Below are 23090 nucleotides of genomic sequence, written 5' to 3' on the forward strand. Positions count from 1 at the left end.
CAACAGAGTAGGAGCAGAACACACCGCTGATGAACCCCAGAATCAACTGGGGAGAACACAAGAGGTTCTGCGTCAAACAAGCCACAATAAGTCCACTGTGTTTTAATGTTGTCTAACAATAAAATATTAAAAACCTCCAAGAGGCTTGAATACTTTGTATTGGCAAGTGTAGTTTCTTCTCAATTGGGTGGCACTCCCTTATCAGGAGGACCTCACTGGACTCCCAGAACACAAATTCAGGCCCACCTTCCACTAGCGGAGAACTGAAGTAACTAGTCAGGCTTCTAATGGTGGTGGGGTCTCACAGCGGCCTTGTTCCACTTGAGCCCTGCTACATGTGCATTGTATACCCACTGAGTTCCAGCTACATGATTGGCCACTTGGATTAGCAGGCTGTTGATGGACCTAAAAAGTGGCACAGAGTGCGTTCACAGAACATTAAGTATTGTAAAACCGACTACATCAAGAGAATAGCTGCTATTGTACCTCAAATGAAGGATTATGAAAGCCTAAGAGTTTTCTATTTCTATTGTTTACACCTGAATTTCTTTCCCAGATATGCAAACATTTTTAAAATAAGTCACATTACTCTGAAGAAATGTCATATATTGACATAACAGAATACTTAATAATTTCCTGCATAGCATTATAGGTTTACTGGAATTCCACCTCCTGTTGTTCATGACCCATTGGCACATTGTTGCATTTGAACTTGAACACCACATGGAATGGTCCACTAACTGGATGACCAATTTATTCACCTCAGAGGGTGCAGACCTATAAATACCTGGGAGTGCAGCTGGATGATAAATTGGACTGGACTGCCAATACTGATTCTCTGTGCAAGAGAGGACAGAGCCGACTATACTTCCTTAGAAGGCTGGCGTCCTTCAACATCTGCAATAAGATGCTGCAGATATTCTACCAGACAGTTGTGGCGAGCGCCCTCTTCTACGCGGTGGTGTGCTGGGGAGGCAGCATAAAGAAGAGGGACGCTTCACGCCTGGACAAACTGGTGAGGAAGGCAGGCTCTATTGTAGGCACGGAGCAGGACAGTTTGACGTCTGTGGCAGAGCGACGGGCGCTGAGCAGACTCCTGTCAATCATGGAGAATCCACTGCATCCACTGAAGAGTATCATCTCCAGACAGAGGAGCAGTTTCAGCGACAGACTGCTGTCACCGTCCTGCTCCACTGACAGACTGAGGAGATCGTTCCTCCATCACACTATGCGACTCTTCAATTCCACCCGGGGGGGTAAACGTTAACATGATTCTAAGTTATTGTCTGTCTGTATACCTGCATTGTTATCACTCTTTAATTTAATAATTTAATATTGTTTTTTATCAGTATGCTGCTGCTGGAGTATGTGAATTTCCCCTTGGGATTAATAAAGTATCTATCTATCTATCTATCTATCTATCTATCTATCTATCTATCTATCTATCTATCTATCTATCTATCTATCTATCTATCTATCTATCTATCTATCTATCTATCTATCTATCTATCTATCTATCTATCATATAGTGCCTATCCTATCTATCTATTATATAGTGCCTTTCACATCTATCTATATCAGGGGTATTGAACTCCAGGCCTGGAGGGCCGCTGTGGCTGCAGGTTTTCATTCTAACCCTTGTCCTAATCAGTGACCAGTTTTCACTGCTAATTAAGTTTTGTTTCCTTCATTTTAATAGCCCTGTTTTTAAGGATTTGGTGCTCTGAATTGATTCCTTTCTTCATTAAATGAAAGCCAAACAGAAATGAGGCGTGAAACAAGCCAACAGATGACCAGCTATATTGGGGCTTCAAACTCCAATCAATTTCACTCCAACCAATCTCTTAATGAGAAGCTGATTCTTGCTGCTAATTAATCCCGTTATTTAATTTCATGGCTTGTTGCTGCTCTCATTCTGCCACAGCAGACATTTCCAAAACTGTTGATTTTCTGTTTTTTCTAAGAACACCAATGTCAAAATTTTTGGTGACCTGAGAGATCAACCTTACTGAGACCTTCACCTTTCTTTCTTTTCAGATATTGTGTGATGGGCAGATGGTGGCTCATTTTGTGTCTCATTATTGTTTGGCTGCTAGTTAAGGAAAAAGAGACAACTAAGGGCCTGTGTCAAGTTAATTAAAATTAAGGCAAAAGAAGTTAATTGGCAGCCAAAACTGGTGACTAATTAAGAAGATGGTTAGAATGAAAACCTGAACCCACTATGGCCCTCCAGGACCGGAGTTCAACACCCGTGATCTATATAGTGCCATTCACATCTATCTATCTATCTATCTATCTATCTATCTATCTATCTATCTATCTATCTATCTATCTATCTATCTATCTATCTATCTATCTATCTATCTAATGCCCTCATTTCTAATACTATCCATCCTCGTCACACCCAATGCAAATCTTCTTTCTAACTGCCTGTATTAAGTAATAATAATATTTCTCTGTTGTCTGTATTAAATAAATATTTTCAAATGGTTTCACTTTTACAGAATTTTTTTTAGCTTGTATTAAATAATTTTCAAATGATTTTACTTTTGTTCTCCTCATAACCCATTAAAATCCTTGCTTTATATTTTTAGCTAACTGTATGTCACTACTTTTATATAATTTATTGGTCTGGGTGTGTAGGGGGCATGTATAAATTTTTATATATAGTAATATAGAGAGAGATTTTAAGAGTGTCCCATATTTCTAATTTTCTAATCTGGCAACCCTACCCCATGATCACATTTGTATCCTTATTAGGGGAGAAAATAAAAAGAAAATGTTACCTAAAGTGTCGCAGGGTTCATTTTTCCAGGAGCAGATATCCAATCCGGTTAAAAGAATGGCATGATCGTGGCGGCTTCCATCCTTCCCGCTTAGTCCCGACTGCCACTGGCAGAAGCTGTTCAAAGTGTGATCAGCATGGTGATTGATGACCAGTCCTGCCTGCCGTGATGACCATCAGCCCGCACCAGAGACAAAACAAAAAGAAGAAGAAGCAAGAGAGGGGAGATCACTGAGAGTTCAAAGCATAAGGTAAGCCCTCATTTCTTGCCTTATTAAGTGAATAATGGTCCATAAAAAGATCAAATGAACACGGACGGGCAGGCACACACATACAGCTCAGACATCCTTTCAATGCTTCATCAGCCAAATAGTTTGTGAAAGGTGAAACACGCTTGAGATGCTGTCATCCACGGCAAGCTCAAAAAGGCCATGGGGTGCATGGGGTTTAAAGCATCAGTTTACACGAGACGTATTAAAAAAAAAAGCAGGGGAGAATTAAGAGGCAGCTGGGAATGGAAAGGGTGGGGGGGGGGGGAGTTGGACAAAATGGGAAGGTGGGGGGGGGGGGGATCCACTCGGCATTCCATGTTTTCTTAGGAAATGAAACTCATTAAAATAAGCACAGGTGTATGGGCTACAAAGAACAGCACGCCCCCCCCCCCCCATGCTCCCCCTCCCCCCATCTCTGGGGTCTCATCATCAAGTTAAAGGACTGGGCAATAATTAACCTGTCACTTCAGAGGCCACGGGGACTTGAAGAGCAAAGAGGGCATGAGAGATGATGTGGAGATCTGGGTTTTGAACGAGGAGAAGAGAAAATAAAGCTTAGAAATCTGTCACGGCTATTGTAGGAGTGAAGTTTATATATGCTGCAGAACTCCTGAGACGAGAACACATTAATGGAGCGCAGTGAAGAAGCAGCTTTACAAATGACAGCATGTGTTCTTTACATTTTTTAGTGAGAAGTCAAGCCAAATGACACCTTTTATTGACGAACTGAAAAGATTACAATATGCGGGCTTTCCAGGCAACTCAGGCCCCTTCTTCAGGCGAGATGTCTTCGAAAGCTTGCGTATTGTCTAGTTAGCCAATAAAAGGGGTCATTTGGCTTAACTTGCTATTATTTTAAAAAAATCTGTTGAATCAAAACTCTAAAGCAAAGTCTGATTTTGTATATAATAAACAATGATGGGCGCGATTACTTTTGTCAGTTTCAGCTTATTTTACAGATACAATTGTGGGTGCTTCTTTTTTCTTGGAGGGGTACAAACAAATTTGTCCACGTCTGTGTGAACACCGTGTGTCTGTGGAGACCCTCACGTGATCCTATGCCTCTCTGGAACCCTCAGGTCTGCCCCTGAAAGGCGTCTGGTGATGTCAACTCTGGATTTTATCAAATCTCATTCCAGACTCTTCTCATGTGTAGCTCCTACCTGATGGAATGAACTTGCAACCTTCATCCGGAACTTTGGACCCCATCAACATGTTTGAGAAGCAACTGAAGTCTTCACTGGCTCCCTGTGTCTTACAGAATCGAATATAAAATCCTACTAATAACCTACAAAGCCTTAAATAACCTCACGCCAAACTACATCAGTGACCTTCTCCATCACTATGTGCCTGCCCGCCCACTAAGGTCCTCTGATTCTGGCAATCTTGTTGTGCCCCTCACTAATCTACACTCCATGGGTGACAGCAGGGCCTTCAGCTGTATAGCGCCCAGACTCTGGAATGACCTACCGAAATTAATCAGGTCAGCTGACTCCACGAATCCATCCATTTTCCAACCCGCTGAATCCGAACACAGGGTCACGGGGATCTGCTGGAGCCAATCCCAGCCAACACAGGGCACAAGGCAGGAACCAATCCCGGGCAGGGTGCCAACCCACCGCAGTGACTCCATGAATTCTTTTAAAAAACAACTCAAAACTCATCTGTTCAGGAAGGCTTTTAGCTCTACTTGACTTTATTACCCTTCTCTCAGTTTACTTCTCTGTCAAGATGCTCATGTAACCTGTGTGTGTGTGAGACCATCAGTTATGTTGTCTGTTTTTTCTTTCTCTGAATTCACTGTTGTAATTTTCTTTATTTATTTATCTAGTTTGTACAATGCTATATACTGTATACCCTGCCATTCTTTCTTATATTCTGTAAGTGCCTTGAGCATGGGAAAGGTGCTATATAAATAAAATGTATTATTTATTTATTTTTTTTAATATTTTTATTTTATTAATTTTCATTGTAATCATTCCATACAAACAGATCAATTTATAATCCAACAAATTTGAAGACAAATCAAACCCCACCCCTGAGAAGGAGAGCTTAGCTAAAGGAAAATTGCTTTAGGCTTTTTAATAAGGCAACATTAAACAAAAGAAAGGGAGAAGTAAATATATATGTAAATAAGAGATGGAGAAGGGAATTAAATGTGGTAATAGTTATTTCTCTTATTCTAAAATAATATTGATTAAATCCTGCCAGGTTTTGAAAAAATTTTGTACAGATCCTCTAACTGAGAATTTGATTTTTTCCAATTTCAAATAATATAAAACATCGGTTTCCCACTGACTTATCAGAGGAGTGTTAGGATTCTTCCAATTTAACAAAATAAGTCTGCATGCCAAAAGTGTAGTGAATGCAATCACCGTTTGCTTGTCCTTCTCCAATTCAAGTCCATCTGGAAGAACACCGAACACAGCTGTTAATGGGTTAGGAGGAATTGTGACCCCAAGGCTGTCTGAGACGCACTTAAAAATTTTGGTCCAAAATGATGTTAGTTTGGTGCAGGCCCAGAACATGTGACCCAGTGAGGCAGGAGCTTGGTTGCAGCATTCGCAGGTTGGATCCTGCCCTGGAAACATTTTGGACAGTTTTAAGCGAGACAGATGGGCTCGATATATAAATTTTAAGTTGAATAATTATATGCTTTGCACATATAGAACTCGAGTGAATTCTCTGCTTTGCTACCTTCCACTCCTTTTCTGATATATTGATTAAGAGATCTTCTTCCCAATGTCCTCTTGGGTCTTTGAAAGGTAAGGACTCTAATAAGATTTTATATATTGCGGAAATGGTGTTTAATTCCTCGAAATTGAGCAGTATTTTTTCCAGCATTGTGGAGGGTGCAAGGTGGGGGAAATCGGGCAATTTCTGTTTAACAAAATTTCTAATTTGAAGATAGTGAAAGAAATGTGTAGCTGGGAGGATGAATTTTGAACGTAATTGTTCAAAAGATGTAAATATGTTGTCTATATAAAGATCTCTGAGAATTTTAATCCCAAAACTTTCCCAGGTATTAAAAACTGGATATACTTGCGAAGGTTGAAAGAGGTGGTTCTCTTGCAGAGGTGCCACTGATAAAAGATTTTCCATCTTAAAATGCTTTCTAAGTTGGTTCCATATTCTGACTGAGTAAAGCACAATTGGGTTATTAGTATATTTGCGATAACTTTCATTTATTGGAGAGCAGAGCAGGGAATATAAAGAAGTACTACAGGATTTTACTTCTATTGCGGACCAAGCCTGTGTATGTTCATATATTTGTGTCCAGGTTTTTATGGCTTGTATGTTTGCTGCAAAGGTAATAAAACTGAAAATTAGGTAAAGCCATGCCACCTTCTGCCTGAGGTCTTTGTAGGGTCGCTCTTCGGATACGTCGGTGTTTTGAGTTCCAAATAAATGAGGTTATTGTTGAATCTAACTGTTTAAAAAACGATTTATTGAAATGTATTATTATTATTATTATTATTATAATTATTATTATCTGCTACAAATGTCAGAAAGTTTTTCTTTATGCAAGGAGCCATAGACACATGGAATAAATGACCAAGTATTGTGGTGGGGAGGAGGACACCAGGGACCTTCAGATTTCAATTTGATGTTATTTTGAACAATCTCGGCGATAATGATGGACAACTTGTTGGGATGAACGGAATGTTCTTGTGACAGGTGTTCTTTTATGTGATCAATTTTATTTGACAAAATTATTAAGTCAATATTTCAAAATTTGTAACAGTCATTATGTACAGTAGAATAGATCCAATTGGCACCCCTCATCCACCCCCTTGACAATATTTTAATGTTATGGCATGTATTTTTGAACACGTCTCGTTCTCTCGGTCCATTCCCATAAAATGTCTATCTGGTGGAGAACACATCAATTGTGGGCCGTGTTAGCATTTTTATGGAACTCCACCTCTAGAAAGTTCCTGCATGCACAGCTCGCCCTGGCTCCTCGTATCAGTTTCTGTTGCTGTGGAACCTTACTCGGATCACAGTCACGTAATGGGACTGGCAAGGGAAAAAGCTGCTCGAGCATTGTGCATCTTGCCTTGCATGATTCTCTTGTGTAACTCTTCCTGTGATTTCTGACCTTTTTGCCCATTTTTGAATTCTGCTTTCACTTTATGTCTTTTGCTTGCTATGGTGCTAGCCTTTTGTGTTTGATTATTTAGCCTCGAAATAAACCTTTACCTCTCTTTTCAATATACTCTATTTTATTCTCATCTGATATAAAATTTACAGTAGATACATGCAATCAGTTTCACATCCATTTAAAAATATACTGAAACTAGTTGTTCCCCACAGCTTTGCTTATGTAGTAGTGAAACAGGACAAACTTTAAAAATTAATAAAAAAAATTTTAAAAATGTAATTTGTATTGAGAAGAATTTATATTGATAGCTTTTGTATCCGAGGGCCTCTTGATATGCAATATTTTTGGTTTTGCTATCAGGGCCGAGGACATATAGGTTTCTTGGGGAACTTACCTGAGAGAAAGCGACGTAAACCTAACCGTGTGAGAAGCCTGGTGTCACGCACGTGCATCTGAGGATCTCCTTGCTGGCTCATTCGAGGTAAACGGTAACCCACCAGGGCGAGAGGGGGCGCTGTCACTAACTCTGTTTCTTTTTCTCCCTACAGCTCCCAGAAACCTCCCAATGAAGGAAATTATCCGCCGCCTCTTCTGGTCCTCCCATTATAAAAAGAACGGGTGCCTCCACTGACTTGTCTTTTGATAAGACCAGTCCTGATGAGTGAAAGCCTTCCTTTGTTTCGCCAGCTAGAGTTAATGCAGTGAAGTAGCAGAGGGGCTTGTTAATCAGTTTCAGCTGCTTTGGTGCACTAGAGGGGCAACAATGAGAGGACCCCCAAAACAGAAATGAATGGTTTAACAGGTAGAGGGAGGCCACGGACATTTTTCCCCACCTCATCTTTGTCACTTGTTTTGCATTACTGTCACTACTGGAAGCATGAGGCCTTATAGAGGTGGCACAGGTAGTCCAACTTCTCCAGGATGGCACATCAATATGTGCCTCCCATTGCCAAAAGGTTTGCTGTGTCTCCAAGCACAGTCTCATGGAGGAGATTCCAGGAGACAGGCAGTTACTCTAGGAGAGCTGGACAGGGCCCCTCGTAGTAGGTCCTTGACCCATCAGCAGGACCCACCGGTATCTGTTCCTTTGGGCAAGGAGGAACAGGATGAGCACTGCCAGAGCCTACAAAATGACCTCCAGCAGGCAGGCCACTGGTGTAAATGTCTCTGACCAAACAACCAGAAACAGACTTCATGAGGGTGGCCTGAGGGTCCGATGTCCTCTAGTGGGCCCTGTGCTCACTGCCCGCCCAACACCGTGGAGCTTGATTGGCATTTGCCATACAATACCAGAATTGGCAGGTCCACCACTGGCGCCCTGTGCTTTTCACAGATGAGAGCAGGTTCACCCTGAGCACATGTGACAGACGTGAAAGGGTCTGGAGAAGCTGTGGAGAATGTTATGCTGACTGTAACATCGTTCAGCATGAGCGGTTTGGTGGTGGGTCATGGTCTGGGGATGGGGAGGCATATTCATGGAGGGATGCACAGATCTCTACAGGCTACCTTGACTGTCATTAGGTATCGGGATGAAATCCTTGGACCCATTGTCAGACCCTATGCTGGTGCAGTAGGTTCTGGGTTCCTCCTGGTACATGACAATGCCAGGCCTCATGTGGCGAGAGTATGCAGGCAGTTCCTGAAGGATGAAGGAATTGATACCACTGACTGGCCCCCACACTCACTCTCCTGACCTCAATACAATAGAACATCTCTGGGTGGGACATTATGTTTCGGTCCATCAGACACCTCAGACTGTCCAGGAGCTCAGTGATGCCCTCGTCCAGGTCTGGGAGGAGATCCCCCAGGACTCCATCCATCGTCTCTTTCGAACATTTTCAGGCATGCATACAAGCACCTGGGGGCATACAAACTACTGAGTACGATTTGGAGTTGCTGCAATGACATTTCAGCCAAATGGACTCGCCTGCCTGCCTGCCCCATCATTTTTTCCTTTTGATTTTTGGGGTGTCTATGAATTCAGCCCCCTGTAGGTTGATCATTTTCATTTCCATCAAACGATGTGCCATCATTTCGTTCCTAACACATCACCAGTCCATATCAGTAGAGATATCCAGTATGATTTTTTTTCCAATTGAAATCTGATGTGTTTTCAAAGTGTGCCTTTAAATTTTTTGAGCAGTTTACAGACAGACAGATAGATAGATAGATAGATAGATAGATAGATAGATAGATAGATAGATAGATAGATAGATAGATAGATAGATAGATAGATAGATAGATAGATAGATAGATAGATATGAAAGGCACTATACAATAGATAGATAGATAGATAGATAGATAGATAGATAGATAGATAGATAGATAGATAGATAGATAGATAGATAGATAGATAGATAGATAGATAGATAGATAGATAGAGTGGTGTGAAAAACTATTTGCCCCCTTCCTGATTTCTTATTCTTTTGCATGTTTGTCACACAAAATGTTTCTGATCATCAAACACATTTAACCATTAGTCAAATATAACACAAGGAAACACAAAATGCAGTTTGTAAATGGTGGTTTTTATTATTTAGGGAGAAAAAAAAATCCAAACCTACATGGCCCTGTGTGAAAAAGTAATTGTCCCCTGAACCTAATAACTGGTTGGGCCACCCTTAGCAGCAATAACTGCAATCAAGCGTTTGCAATAACTTGCAATGAGTCTTTTACAGCGCTCTGGAGGAATTTTGGCCCACTCATCTTTGCAAAATTGTTGTAATTCAGCTTTATTTGAGGGTTTTCTAGCATGAACCGCCTTTTTAAGGTCATGCCATAGCATCTCAATTGGATTCAGGTCAGGACTTTGACTAGGCCATTCCAAAGTCTTCATTTTGTTTTTCTTCAGCCATTCAGAGGTGGATTTGCTGGTGTGTTTTGGGTCATTGTCCTGTTGCAGCACCCAAGATCGCTTCAGCTTGAGTTGACGAACAGATGGCCGGACATTCTCCTTCAGGATTTTTTGGTAGACAGTAGAATTCATGGTTCCATCTATCACAGCAAGCCTTCCAGGTCCTGAAGCAGCAAAACAACCCCAGACCATCACACTACCACCACCATATTTTACTGTTGGTATGATGTTCTTTTTCTGAAATGCTGTGTTCCTTTTACGCCAGATGTAACGGGACATTTGCCTTCCAAAATGTTCAACTTTTGACTCATCAGTCCACAAGGTATTTTCCCAAAAGTCTTGGCAATCATTGAGATGTTTCTTAGTAAAATTGAGACGAGCCCTAATGTTCTTTTTGCTTAACAGTGGTTTGCGTCTTGGAAATCTGCCATGCAGGCCGTTTTTGCCCAGTCTCTTTCTTATGGTGGAGTCGTGAACACTGACCTTAATTGAGGCAAGTGAGGCCTGCAGTTCTTTAGACGTTGTCCTGGGGTCTTTTGTGACCTCTCGGATGAGTCGTCTCTGCGCTCTTGGGGTAATTTTGGTCGGCCGGCCACTCCTGGGAAGGTTCACCACTGTTCCATGTGTTTGCCATTTGTGGATAATGGCTCTCACTGTGGTTCGCTGGAGTCCCAAAGCTTTAGAAATGGCTTTATAACCTTTACCAGACTGATAGATCTCAATTACTTCTGTTCTCATTTGTTCCTGAATTTCTTTGGATCTTGGCATGATGTCTAGCTTTTGAGGTGCTTTTGGTCTACTTCTCTGTGTCAGGCAGCTCCTATTTAAGTGATTTCTTGATTGAAACAGGTATGGCAGTAATCAGGCCTGGGGGTGGCTACGGAAATTGAACTCAGGTGTGATACACCACAGTTAGGTTATTTTTTAACAAGGGGGGCAATTACTTTTTCACACAGGGCCATGTAGGTTTGGATTTTTTTTCTCCCTAAATAATAAAAACCATCATTTAAAAACTGCATTTTGTGTTTACTTGTGTTATATTTGACTAATGGTTAAATGTTTTTGATGATCAGAAACATTTTGTGTGACAAACATGCAAAAGAATAAGAAATCAGGAAGGGGGCAAATAGTTTTTCACACCACTGTATATAGATAGATAGATAGATAGATAGATAGATAGATAGATAGATAGATAGATAGATAGATAGATAGATAGACTATCTATCTATCTATCTATCTATCTATCTATCTATCTATCTATCTATCTATCTATCTATCTATCTATCTATCTATCTATCTATCTATTACAGTATCTCTTTTTATGGGATAACACTGAAGATACAACACTTTGCTCCAATGTACAGTAGTCCGTGTACAGCTTGTATAACAGTGTAAATTTGCTGTCCATTCCAAATAACTCAACACCCAGCCATTAATGTCTAAACCGCTGGCACCAAAAGTGAGTACACCACTAAATGAAAAATGTCCAAATTGTGCCCAAAGTGTCGATATTTTGTGTGGCCACCATTATTTTCCAGCACTGCCTTAACTCTCTTGGGCATGGAGTTCACTAGAGCTTCACAGGTTGCCACTGGAATCCTCTTCCACTCCTCCATGACGACATCACGGAGCTGGTGGATGTTAGAGACCACCTTCCGTTTGAGGATGCCCCACAGATGCTCAATAGGGTTTAGGTCAGGAGACATGCTTGGCCAGTCCAGCACCTTTACCCTCAGTTTCTTTAGCAAGGCAGTGGTTGTCTTGGAGGTGTGTTTGGGGTCGTTATCATGTTGGAATACTGCCCTGCGGCCCAGTTTCTGAAGGCCTTTGGAGCCCTGGCTCTCAGCACTTCCGCCACATCCGGAAGTGCTGTGAGAAGAAAGACCAGGGACACCCGGAGTGCTTCCGGGTGCACAGCCGGTACTTCCGCCACACTAGGGAGTGCCGGCGGAAGATTATCAGGAGGCACCTGGAGCACATCCGGGTGATTATAAAAGAGGGCCGCCTCCCTCCATTCAAGGGCTGGAGTCAGGTGAGGAGAAGGACGGAGCTCGGGTGGAGAGGAGAAGAGGCGGCCTGAAGAGAGTGAGGCATTGAGGAAGAAGGCTTGGACTTTTGGGGAGTTTGGGGGGTGTGTGTTTCACTATTGTAAATATTTGTATAATAAACGTGTTGTGGGTGATAAACACGATGTCCGCCTGTCTGTGTCTGGGCTGTGTTCCACAACAGATAGATAGATAGATAGATAGATAGATAGATAGATAGATAGATAGATAGATAGATAGATAGATAGATAGATAGATAGATAGATAGATAGATAGATAGATAGATAGATAGATAGATAGATAGATAGATAGATAGATGAACCTGGCAAGCCACTGTGGTTTTTGCTCCAACCATTACTTAATATTAATTGGATTCCCACCTTAATTTCACGCACCATCATTTACTAGTTTCATCTGTTATCGTGTCAATCTAAAAGTGCACACCACGGCTGATGTGCTTTTATCTAAAGGTAAAGTATACTGGAGATCTCTCTTTTAAGATTCAACTGTTTTACTTCTTTTAAAAATCCCTGTTTTCAATCAGCTGCTTGCAAATGATCACAAAAGCAGAAACGACACTAAAGTAGCCGCTCCTGTCGTCTGCTGTTAATTAACTGATGCTATTTGGAACAAAGTCACACGGCTTCTAATTAAACTCCTCATGTGATTAACTGGCCTTTTCCTACTCTCACTGTGCAGTCAGAAAGGCAATTCCATGTGAAATGTGTCATTTTTTCCCAGAGATTTGAATAAATGGGAATCTGTTTTCCATTTCTCCTTTTTATTTCACTTTCCTCTATAGACCTTAATCTAAATAATGAGAACTGAAAGGAGAAGACAAAGGTTTTTAAAAACTAAAGAGAAGCAGCTATTTCATTAAGCTTTCCAATAGTGAAATCATTTGTAGGTAATGATTTAAATCACAATGACATTTCAAACTAAATAACACAACAAAACTGCCAGATCTGGAAAATTCCTATAATACGTCAATATTATTATCTCCTTCTGTAATGGTACAATAAAGATCTAATGAAGTAGACAACACTATGCTTAATTATGATACAGTTAGGTCCATAAATATTTGGACAGAGACAACTTTTTTCTCATTTTGGTTCTGTACATTACCACAATGAATTTGAAATGAAACAACTCCGATGCAGTTGAAGTGCAGACTTTCAGCTTTAATTCAGTGGGGTGAACAAAACGATTGCATAAAAATGTGAGGCAACTAAAGCATTTTTTAAACACAATCCCTTCATTTCAGGGGCTCAAAAGTAATTGGACAAATTAAATAACTGGAAATCAAATGTTCATTTCTAATACTTAGTTGAAAACCCTTTGCTGGTAATGACAGCCTGAAGTCTTGAACTCCTGGACATCACCAGATGTTGGGTTTCCTCCTTTATAATGCTCTGCCAGGCCTTTACTGCAGCGGCTTTCAGTTGCTGTTTGTTTGTGGGCCTTTCTGTCTGAAGTTTAGTCCTCAACAAGTGAAATGCCTGCTCAGTTGGGTTAAGATCAGGTGACTGACTTGGACATTCAAGAATTTTCCACTTCTTTGCTTTAATAAACTCCTGGGTTGCTTTGGCTGTATGTTTTGGGTCATTGTCCATCTGTATCATGAATCAATTTGACTGCTGTATTTATCTGGATTTGAGCAGACAGTATGTCTCTGAACACCTCAGAATTCATTTGGCTGCTTCTGTCCTGTGTCACATCATCAATAAACACGAGTGTCCCAATGCCACTGACAGCCATGCACGCCCAAGCCATCACACTGCCTCCCTCCACCGTGTTTTACAGATGATGTGGTATTCTTTGGATAATGAGCTGTTCCACCCCTTCTCCATACTTTTTTCTTGCCATCATTCTGGTAGAGGGTGATCTTGGTTTCATCTGTCCAAAGAATGTTTGTCCAGAACTGTGCTGGTTTTTTTAGATGTTCTTTAGCAAAGTCCAATCTAGCCTTTCTATTCTTGAGGCTTATGAGTGGCTTGCACCTTGCAGTGCACCCTCTGTATTTACTTTCATGCAGTCTTCTCTTTATGGTAGACATGGATATCGATACGCCTACCCCCTGGAGAGTGTTGTTCACTTGGTTGGCTGTTGTGAAGGGTTTTCTCTTCACCATGGAAATGATTCTGCGATCATCCACCACTGTTGTCTTCCGTAGACGTCCAGGTCTTTTTGTGTTGCTGAGTTCACCAGTGCTTGCTTTCTTTCTCAGGATGTACCAAACTGTAGATTTTGCCACTCATAATATTGTAGCAATTTCTCGGATGGGTTTTTTCTGTTTTCGCAGCTTAAGGATGGCTTCTTTCACCTGCATGGAGAGCTCCTTTGACCGCATGTTGTCTGTTCACAGCAAAATCTTCCACATGCAAGCACCACACCTCATATCAACTCCAGGCCTTTTATCTGCTTAATTGATAAGCACATAACGACGGACTTGCCCACACCTGCCCATGAAATAGCCTTTGAGTCAATTGTCCAATTACTTTTGAAATGAAGGGATTGTGTTAAAAATAGAAATAGGTGAGAGGTGAGAGAAATTTGGCAGATGTTGTTTAACAAAGTTTATAATTTGAAGGTAGTGAAAGAAATGTGTTGCTGGAAAGTTAAATTTGGAGTGTAATTGTTCATAGGATGCGGAGACGTTGTCTATGTACAGATCTCTAAGTGATTTAATCCCAAATGTTTTCCAGACATTAAAAACAGCATACATTTGAGAGGGTGGAAGAAGGTGATTCTCGTGCAGAGGTGTCACAGATATAACCTTCTTTATCTTAAAGTACTTCCTATATTGGTTCCATATTCTGATTGAGTGACGCACAACTGGGTTGTCAGTATATTGACGATGACTTGTACTGATTGGGGTAGAAAGCAAGGAATATAAAGAAGTCCTGCAGGATTGTAGTTCTATTGCGGACCAAGCCCATGTGTGTTCATTTATTTGTGTCCATGTCCAAGTTTTAATAGCTTGTATATTCAGCGCACAGTAATAAAATTGAAAGTTAGGTAGTGCCATGCCACCTTCTTCCTTAGGTCTTTGTAGGGTCGCTCTTTGGATATGTGGATGTTTTGAATTCCAAATAAATGAGGTTATGGTTGAATCTAATTTCTTAAAAAGAAGAAGGGACCTGATTACCTCGAAAGCTTGCATATTGTAATCTTTTTAGTTAGTCACTTTGCTTGACTTCTCACTACATTAAAAAAATAAGCAAGACTTGCATAGATGGTTAACCCTTCATCTCACTTTAACTGCAAGAATTAATGTTGTCAAGATGAATATCCTTCCTAAGCTTCTTTTTCTATTTCTAAACATTCCAATATACAGTGCATCCGGAAAGTATTCACAGCGCATCACTTTTTCCACATTTTGTTATGTTACAGCCTTATTCCAAAATGGATTAAATTCATTTTTGTCCTCAGAATTCTACACACAACACCCCATAATGACACTGTGAAAAAAGTTTACTTTAGGATTTTGCAAATTTACAAAAAATAAAAAAACTGATAAATCCCATGTACATAAGTATTCACAGCCTTTGCTCAATACTTTGTCGATGCACCTTTGGCAGCAATTCCAGCCTCAAGTCTTGTTGAATATGATGCCACAAGCTTGGCACACCTATCCTTGGCCAGTTTCGCCCATTCCTCTTTGCAGCACCTCTCAAGGTCCATCAGGTTGGATGGGAAGCGTCGGTGCACAGCCATTTTAAGATCTCTCCAGAGATGTTCAATCGGATTCAAGTCTGGGCTCTGGCTGGGCCACTCAAGGACATTCACAGAGTTGTCCTGAAGCCACTCCTTTGATATCTTGGCTGTGTGCTTAGGGTCGTTGTCCTGCTGAAAGATGAACTGTCGCCCCAGTCTGAGGTCAAGAGCGCTCTGGAGCAGGTTTTCATCCAGGATGTCTCTGTACATTGCTGCAGTCATCTTTCCCTTTATCCTGACTAGTCTCCCAGTTCCTGCCGCTGAAAAACATCCCCACAGCATGATGCTGCCACCACCATGCTTCACTGTAAGGATGGTATTGGCCTGGTGATGAGCGGTTCCTGGTTTTCTCCAAATGTGATGCCTGGCATTCACACCAAAGAGTTCAATCTTTGTCTCATCAGACCAGAGAATTTTCTTTCTCATGGTCTGAGAGTCCTTCAGGTGCCTTTTGGCAAACTCCAGGTGGGCTGCCATGTGCCTTTTACTAAGGAATGGCTTCCATCTGGCCACTCTACCATACAGGCCTGATTGGTGGATTGCTGCAGAGATGGTTGTCCTTCTGGAAGGTTCTCCTCTCTCCACAGAGGACCTCTGGGGCTCTGACAGAGTGACCATCGGGTACTTGTTCACCTCCCTGACTAAGGCCCTTCTCCCCCGATCGCTCAGTTTAGATGGCCGGCCAGCTCTAAGAAGAGTCCTGGTGGTTTCGAACTTCTTCCACTTACGGATGATGGAGGCCACTGTGCTCATTGGGACCTTCAAAGCAGCAGAATTTTTCCTGTAATCTTCCCCAGATTTGTGCCTTGAGACAATCCTGTCTCGGAGGTCTACAGACAATTCCTTTGACTTCATGCTTGGTTTGTGCTCTGACATGAACTGTCAACTGTGGGACCTTCTATAGACAGGTGTGTGCTTTTCCAAATCATGTCCAGTCAACTGAATTTACCACAGGTGGACTCCAAGTAAGCTGCAGAAACATCTCAAGGATGATCAGGGGAAACAGGAGGCACCTGAGCTCAATTTTGAGCTTCATGGCAAAGGCTGTGAATACTTATGTACATGTGCTTTCTCAGTTTTTTTATTTTTAATAAATTTGGAAAAACCTCAAGTAAACTTTTTTCACGTTGTCATTATGGGGTGTTGTGTGTAGAATTCTGAGGAAAAACATGAATTTAATCCATTTTGGAATAAGGCTGTAACATAACAAAATGTGGAAAAAGTGATGCGCTGTGAATACTTTCCGGATACACTGTACATCAATGAATTTAAATGATTTTAGGACAAGGCTGTAACTTAACAAAATGTGAAGAAAGAGAAGGAGTCTAAAATACTTTCTGAAGGTGCAGTAATCATCACACTTATCTTCTTTACTTTCATCTGCCATGCCGGGCTGCCGTGCTATCCAGGTGCTTCTCCTACGGAGGCCATGCCTCACAATCTCAGTCTCTTTGTTTGTTAATACATAGCAGCTTTTGTTCTTTTTTTTTTCCTGCGGTCTGTTTTAGAAACAGGCCATCAAATATCCATCTATCATAATCATGCAGTGCCTTTTCAACAGGCACTGTAACAAAGTGGGAACAACCACCCTGGTGGTCCAGGTCTGGCTTTGTGCCAAAGACTAATCAATAGAAGCTTATAAGAACAAACGGCCTTCTGAAGCCAGGGGGATCACCAAGGCCGGTCCAGTGGTCCTTATGCAGAGTGAAGCTCCTGGAGGACAGTAACAAAGATTGATTGGCTTTCCAAATGACTCACCCTGGATGGCATCCCCTTGAAAACCTCAAAGGAAACATTAGTTCTGTTTTACACAGCTGGAAATGTCGCTCCAAAAACCCTGCAGTCACCAGGACCCCATTTGGGAAGCACTGTACTATTCTATTGTTAAAAGGGGCAACCTGTTGGCACCCTCATATTTATTATCTCAACTTAACTCCTTCCTTGCTCGACCACACAAGGAACTCTCTTTAGACCCTCCACAAAAATAAAATTGTGGAGAGGTGTAGATCAGGGTAAGGGAATAAGCTTATTCCCAAAGCTTGGAATGTTCTCAGGTGCACAGTGGTCTCAACAATTGTGGAATGGAAAAGATTTGGAACCACCTGGTTGGAGTTTTGAAAAACTAAGTAACCGAGCAATAAGCACCCTGGCCAGTGAGGTGACCAAGAACCCAACGGTCCCTCTAACAGAGCTTCAGAATTCCTAGGCTGAGATCAGAGAAACTGGTGGAAGCACTCCATCACTCAGGCGTTTATGGTAGAGGGGCTCTTGAGTAAAAAAGCATATGACAGCCTGCTTGAAGTCTGAGAGCATGAGGCCAAAAATTCTCTAGTCTGATGAGACAACATTTGAACTCTTTGGGCAGAATATCAAGTCACTATGTATAACAAAAACACAGGCACTGCTCATCCTCTGCTTAATACCATCTCCGCTGTGAAGTCTGGTGGTGGCATCATCATGTTATGGGGGTGTGGGAACAATAAGACTAGTCAGAATTTAAGGAAGGATGAATGCAGACAACTACACAGAGGTCCCTAAAGACAACCTGCTCCAGAGTGCATGCAGCCTCACGCTGAACGCGAGTCTTCTGTGGAGATGAGAGAAATTACACGAATGAAGACCACCACAACAGCACTCTATCGAAATGGTAAAAGGAATATGGCACCTTAAAGGACACTGAAAGCATGAGGGAAAAGATTATCTGGTCTGAGGAGATAAAAATTAAACTCTTTGGTCAGAACTCCAACGACTATGTTTGGCAAGGACCATGCACTGCTCATCATCTGCCTAATAGCAACAACATTTATTTCTACAGCATGTTTTCATACAAATGATGTAGCTCAAAGTGCTTTACAAGATGAAGAAAGAAAAATATAAAAATAAAATTAAACAATACTAATTAACAAAGAATAAAGTAAGGTCCGATGGCCAGGGAGGACAGAAAAAAACAAAAAATAAATGAAACTTCATAGGGCTGGACAAAAAAATCTGCAGGGGTTCCGAGGCCACAAGATACAATCCCTATGGTGTGATCATACTAGGGGGTGCTTCTCAGAGGCAGGGAAAGATGAATGAAGCCAAATACAGAGACGTTCTTGAAGAACATCTGCTCCAGATGGCACACCACCGCAGACTGGAGCAGTGGTTCACCTTTCAGTTTGACAATGACCCCCAAGTATACAGCCAAGACAACACTGGAGTGGCTTCAAGACAAGTCTCTGAGGGTCTTGAGTGGACAGACTTAAACCCCATCAAACATCAGTGAAGAGTCCTGAAGATGGCAGTTTATAAATGAGAGGATGTGCTACGATGAATGAGATCAACTGCCCAAATCCAGGTATGCAGAGCTTGTAGAGACTTAACCCAAGAACTACTTCTACAAAGTACTGAATTAAGGGTCTGACTATGAATAACTGAATTCATAATATGAATAATCGATTCCAGGTTTCCGTGTCTGCGTGTGTTTCCTCCGGGCACTCCGGTTTCCTCCCACGGTCCAAAGACATGCAGGTTAGGTGGATTGGCGATTCTAAATTGGCCCTAGTGTGTGCTTGGTGTGTGGGTGTGTTTGTGTGTGTCCTGCGGTGGGTTGGCACCCTGCCCGGGATTGGTTCCTGCCTTGTGCCCTGTGTTGGCTGGGATTGGCTCCAGCAGACCCCCGTGACCCTGTGTTCGGATTCATCGGGTTGGAAAATGGATGGATGGATGGATTCCAGGTTTTGATTTTGAATGAATTTGCAAGCCCTTCTGAAGTACTAGGGTGTTGTACCGTGTTAGCCATTATGAATGTAGAGAAAAGCCAAGCAAAATGACACCTTTTATTGGCTAACTAAAAAGATTACAATATGCAAGCTTTCGAGGCAACTCAGGCCACTTCTTCAGGCAAGATGATTACATCTTTTAGTTAGCCAATAAAAGGTGTCATTTTGCTTGGCTTTTCTCTACAGGCCCTTCTGAGAAAAATGTTTTCACTTATGGGTTGTAGATTAATGGGCAAAAATGGCAATTTGATCCATTTAAAATGAAATCTACATTGTGCAGAAGAAAGAAAGAAAGAAAGAAAGAAAGAAAGAAAGAAAGAAAGAAAGAAAGAAAGAAAGAAAGAAAGAAAGAAAGAAAGAAAGAAAGAAAGAAAGAAAGAAAGAAAGAAAGAAAGAAAGAAAGAAAGGGGGTCTAAATACTTTCTAAATCCACCATTCATACTCACATTCACAAAGGATTCATTGGCAAACGCCAATTGATTTGTTTGAATGGCTTTGGGGATGTCAGAGGAAATACCAGAAGAGCAGAAGAAGAGAACAATCCATTTTAAAAAAGCACAATTTAAAGTGAATGTTAATAAAGCACTACATCACAAACATTTTTGTTAAATGGTGCGACTCAAACCACCTACAACTGAACACCAGCAAAACCAAGGAGCTGACGGTGGATTTTAGGAGGACCAGGCTCATCATGGACCCCGTGATCATCAGAGGTGACTGTGTGCAGAGGGTGCAGACCTATAAATACCTGGGAGTGCAGCTGGATGATAAATTAGACTGGACTGCCAATACTGATGCTCTGTGCAAGAAAGGACAGAGCCGACTATACTTCTTTAGAAGGCTGGCGTCCTTCAACATCTGCAATAAAATGCTGCAGATGTCCTATCAGACGGTTGTGGCGAGTGCCCTCTTCTACACGGTGGTGTGCTGGGGAGGCAGCATAAAGAAGAGGGATGCCTCACGCCTGGACAAACTGGTGAGGAAGGCAGGCTCTATTGTAGGCATGGAGCTGGACAGTTTGACATCTGTGGCAGAGCGACGGGCACTGAGCAGACTCCTATCAATCATGGAGAATCCACTGCATCCACTGAACAGGATCATCTCCAGACAGAGGAGCAGCTTCAGCGACAGACTGCTGTCACCGTCCTGCTCCACTGACAGACTGAGAAGATCGTTCCTCCCCCACACTATGCAACTCTTCAGTTCCACCCGGGGGGGTAAACGTTAACATTATACAAAAATATTGTCTGTTATACCTGCATTGTTATCACTCTTTAATTTAATATTGTTTTTTTATCAGTATGCTGCTGCTGGCATTTGTGACTTTCCCCTTGGGATTAATAAAGTATCTATCTATCTATCTATCTATCTATCTATCTATCTATCTATCTATCTATCTATCTATCTATCTATCTATCTATCTATCTATCTATCTATCTATCTATCTATCTATCTATCTATCTATCTATCTATCTATCTATCTATCTATCTATCTATCTATCTTAATTCAGTTCAGGGTCACAGGAGACTGGGGATTGTCCCACCAGTACTGGACATTAAAGTGAAAAACAGCTCTAGACAATGTGCTGGAAGTTAACGATTGCAATCAATCGTTCAATCAATCCATCAGACACATCTTTTAGGATATGGGAGGAAGAGCAGAACAAACGGAACTATTTTATAGTTAAATCCTCCACAATCTGAACGACTGCACATTAATGGGTGTGCAGATAAACCTGAGACAGAGCTGGAGGTGATCAGGATATCTAAGAACATCAGGAAATGTTGGTTTACTTAGAAAGGTAATTATCTGTCCTTTTTTCTTAATCCTGTATATTAATTTTTCAGTGTATTTTTAGAGACCGATACTTAATATGTGAAGTTGTGAAAGAGCAATACTCACCTGATCGTCTTCAAGAAGAATTAATCCCACAATTACAATATTTATGTTTCCTCCTATAGTCCCATCTTTAAAAAGGGAAGAAACCTGTTGGCAGTAAAGAATCCCAATGTTAATGACTAGCATTCAGAGATCAGGCTTTTGGGGGTCCAGCAGCACCAGGAACAAGGTGGACACCATTATATTAATCTTTTCTTCCCATTCATTTATATTTATCCTTTCTTTTTTAACCACTAATCATTGGATGTTGAACTGCATTCTCACTAAGCGTACACCCAGATTATTAACACTTTAGTTTAGTTACTGCAAAAATGCATCTATTTATGTCATAAGACCTTAACTTAACTTAAGGCTTCTTTAGGTCTTCATAACATTTACAAAACATCAGGAGACAGATCATTCATTTTTGCGCTGTGTGGCGTAAAGTATTAAAGTGGACAGGAGGTGAGAAAGGCTCCTCGAAAATAATGACAGAATCTGAGAGGCCGGCTTTACAGAAACGTGTTCGAGAGACAGAGCGTACACACGCACAAATACAGAGGAAAGGCGCTGAATGTACACGTAGGTCAAGATAACTTTAATGACTTTGTTACAGGTCTTTGATAGGTGCCATGGCTACTTATTAATATGTGATAATTCACAATTGACTACAAAACTCCCTTTTCAGCAGCCATTCTTTCATTGTCCTAATGGTAAACTCCCTCAGCTTACCTTAAGCGGGTACTCACACTGGCTCACACCGTGCTCAAGTACGTTTGTCCACATGTAATCCCGCAAAGTCGAGGTTTTTTGACTAGTGTGATCACTCCATGCCGGGTCAACCGTACCGTGTCCTGGCCTGTTTGGAAGAGGTGGGCCTGAGCACGGTTCGGTAGCATTCAAGAACCGTGTGATCGCTAAACAGACATGACGTCAATGATGTGACAAGTCACACAGTGCATTCAATATCTTTTGAGTTAACAACAGGTTTTCATTCTCATCTTATACGTTAATGTGAATAGTAGAGGGTGTGTCATAAAGCATGCAGTTTTTAAAAATGCAATAAATCAGCCAAAATCGAAGCAAATTTTCAAAATTTTTATTTAATTTCATTCAACATATACTTCGATTCAATAATGAAAAATGATATCGAGCATATGTCTACCTCCACTTTCTCTGCAGGCAGTCATCCGATCGTTGAAATTAACGATAACCCTTTTGCAGACGTCCCTGTCTATTTTGCTGATTAACTGTTGAATTTCCCTCTTCAGTTCGGCAATCGTTTGAGGTTTGTTCACGTAAACTTGTGACTTCACATACTCCAATAAAAAGAAGTCACAAGGTGTGAGGTCACATGACCTCGCAGGCCATTCTTGGTCGCCACCGTGAAGCGAGATAAGACGCTCAGGGGATTTTTCACGAAGCAACGTGATTGTCTCCCGGGATGTATGGCAGGTAGCCCCGTCCTGCTGAAACCACATTTCATCAATTCCGTCATTCTCCATTTCTTCCAGAGCAGGCCACAAAAAGTTAGTGATCATGTTCCGATAACGGTTGCCATTTACAGTAACTGAATTTCCATCATCATCTTCAAAAAAGAAGGGACCAAATCACGCCTCCTACCCAAAAACCACACCAAACCGTGGCTCGTAGGGGATGCATTTCGTGCTCT

General features: G+C 41.4%; 1 protein-coding gene and 1 long non-coding RNA gene across 4 annotated transcripts in view; one reads left to right on the forward strand and one right to left on the reverse strand.

The window, feature by feature from the left end:
* The window catches only part of LOC127530050 (uncharacterized), a 451280-nt gene that overhangs the window by 184347 nt on the left and 243843 nt on the right, over positions 1-23090 (forward strand). The window lies entirely within an intron of this gene.
* The window catches only part of LOC114663997 (A disintegrin and metalloproteinase with thrombospondin motifs 16), a 301817-nt gene that overhangs the window by 163273 nt on the left and 115454 nt on the right, over positions 1-23090 (reverse strand). For all 3 annotated transcript variants that reach the window (XM_051935635.1, XM_051935634.1, XM_051935636.1), the window contains 2 exons: positions 21443-21526; positions 2787-2946 (listed from right to left, as the gene is read on the reverse strand). In XM_051935635.1, the coding sequence (XP_051791595.1) occupies positions 2787-2946; positions 21443-21526 (244 nt within the window). The remainder of the gene's footprint in view (positions 1-2786; positions 2947-21442; positions 21527-23090) is intronic.

The sequence above is a fragment of the Erpetoichthys calabaricus genome, chromosome 13 (assembly GCF_900747795.2).
Source record: "Erpetoichthys calabaricus chromosome 13, fErpCal1.3, whole genome shotgun sequence".
Lineage (NCBI taxonomy): Eukaryota > Metazoa > Chordata > Cladistia > Polypteriformes > Polypteridae > Erpetoichthys > Erpetoichthys calabaricus.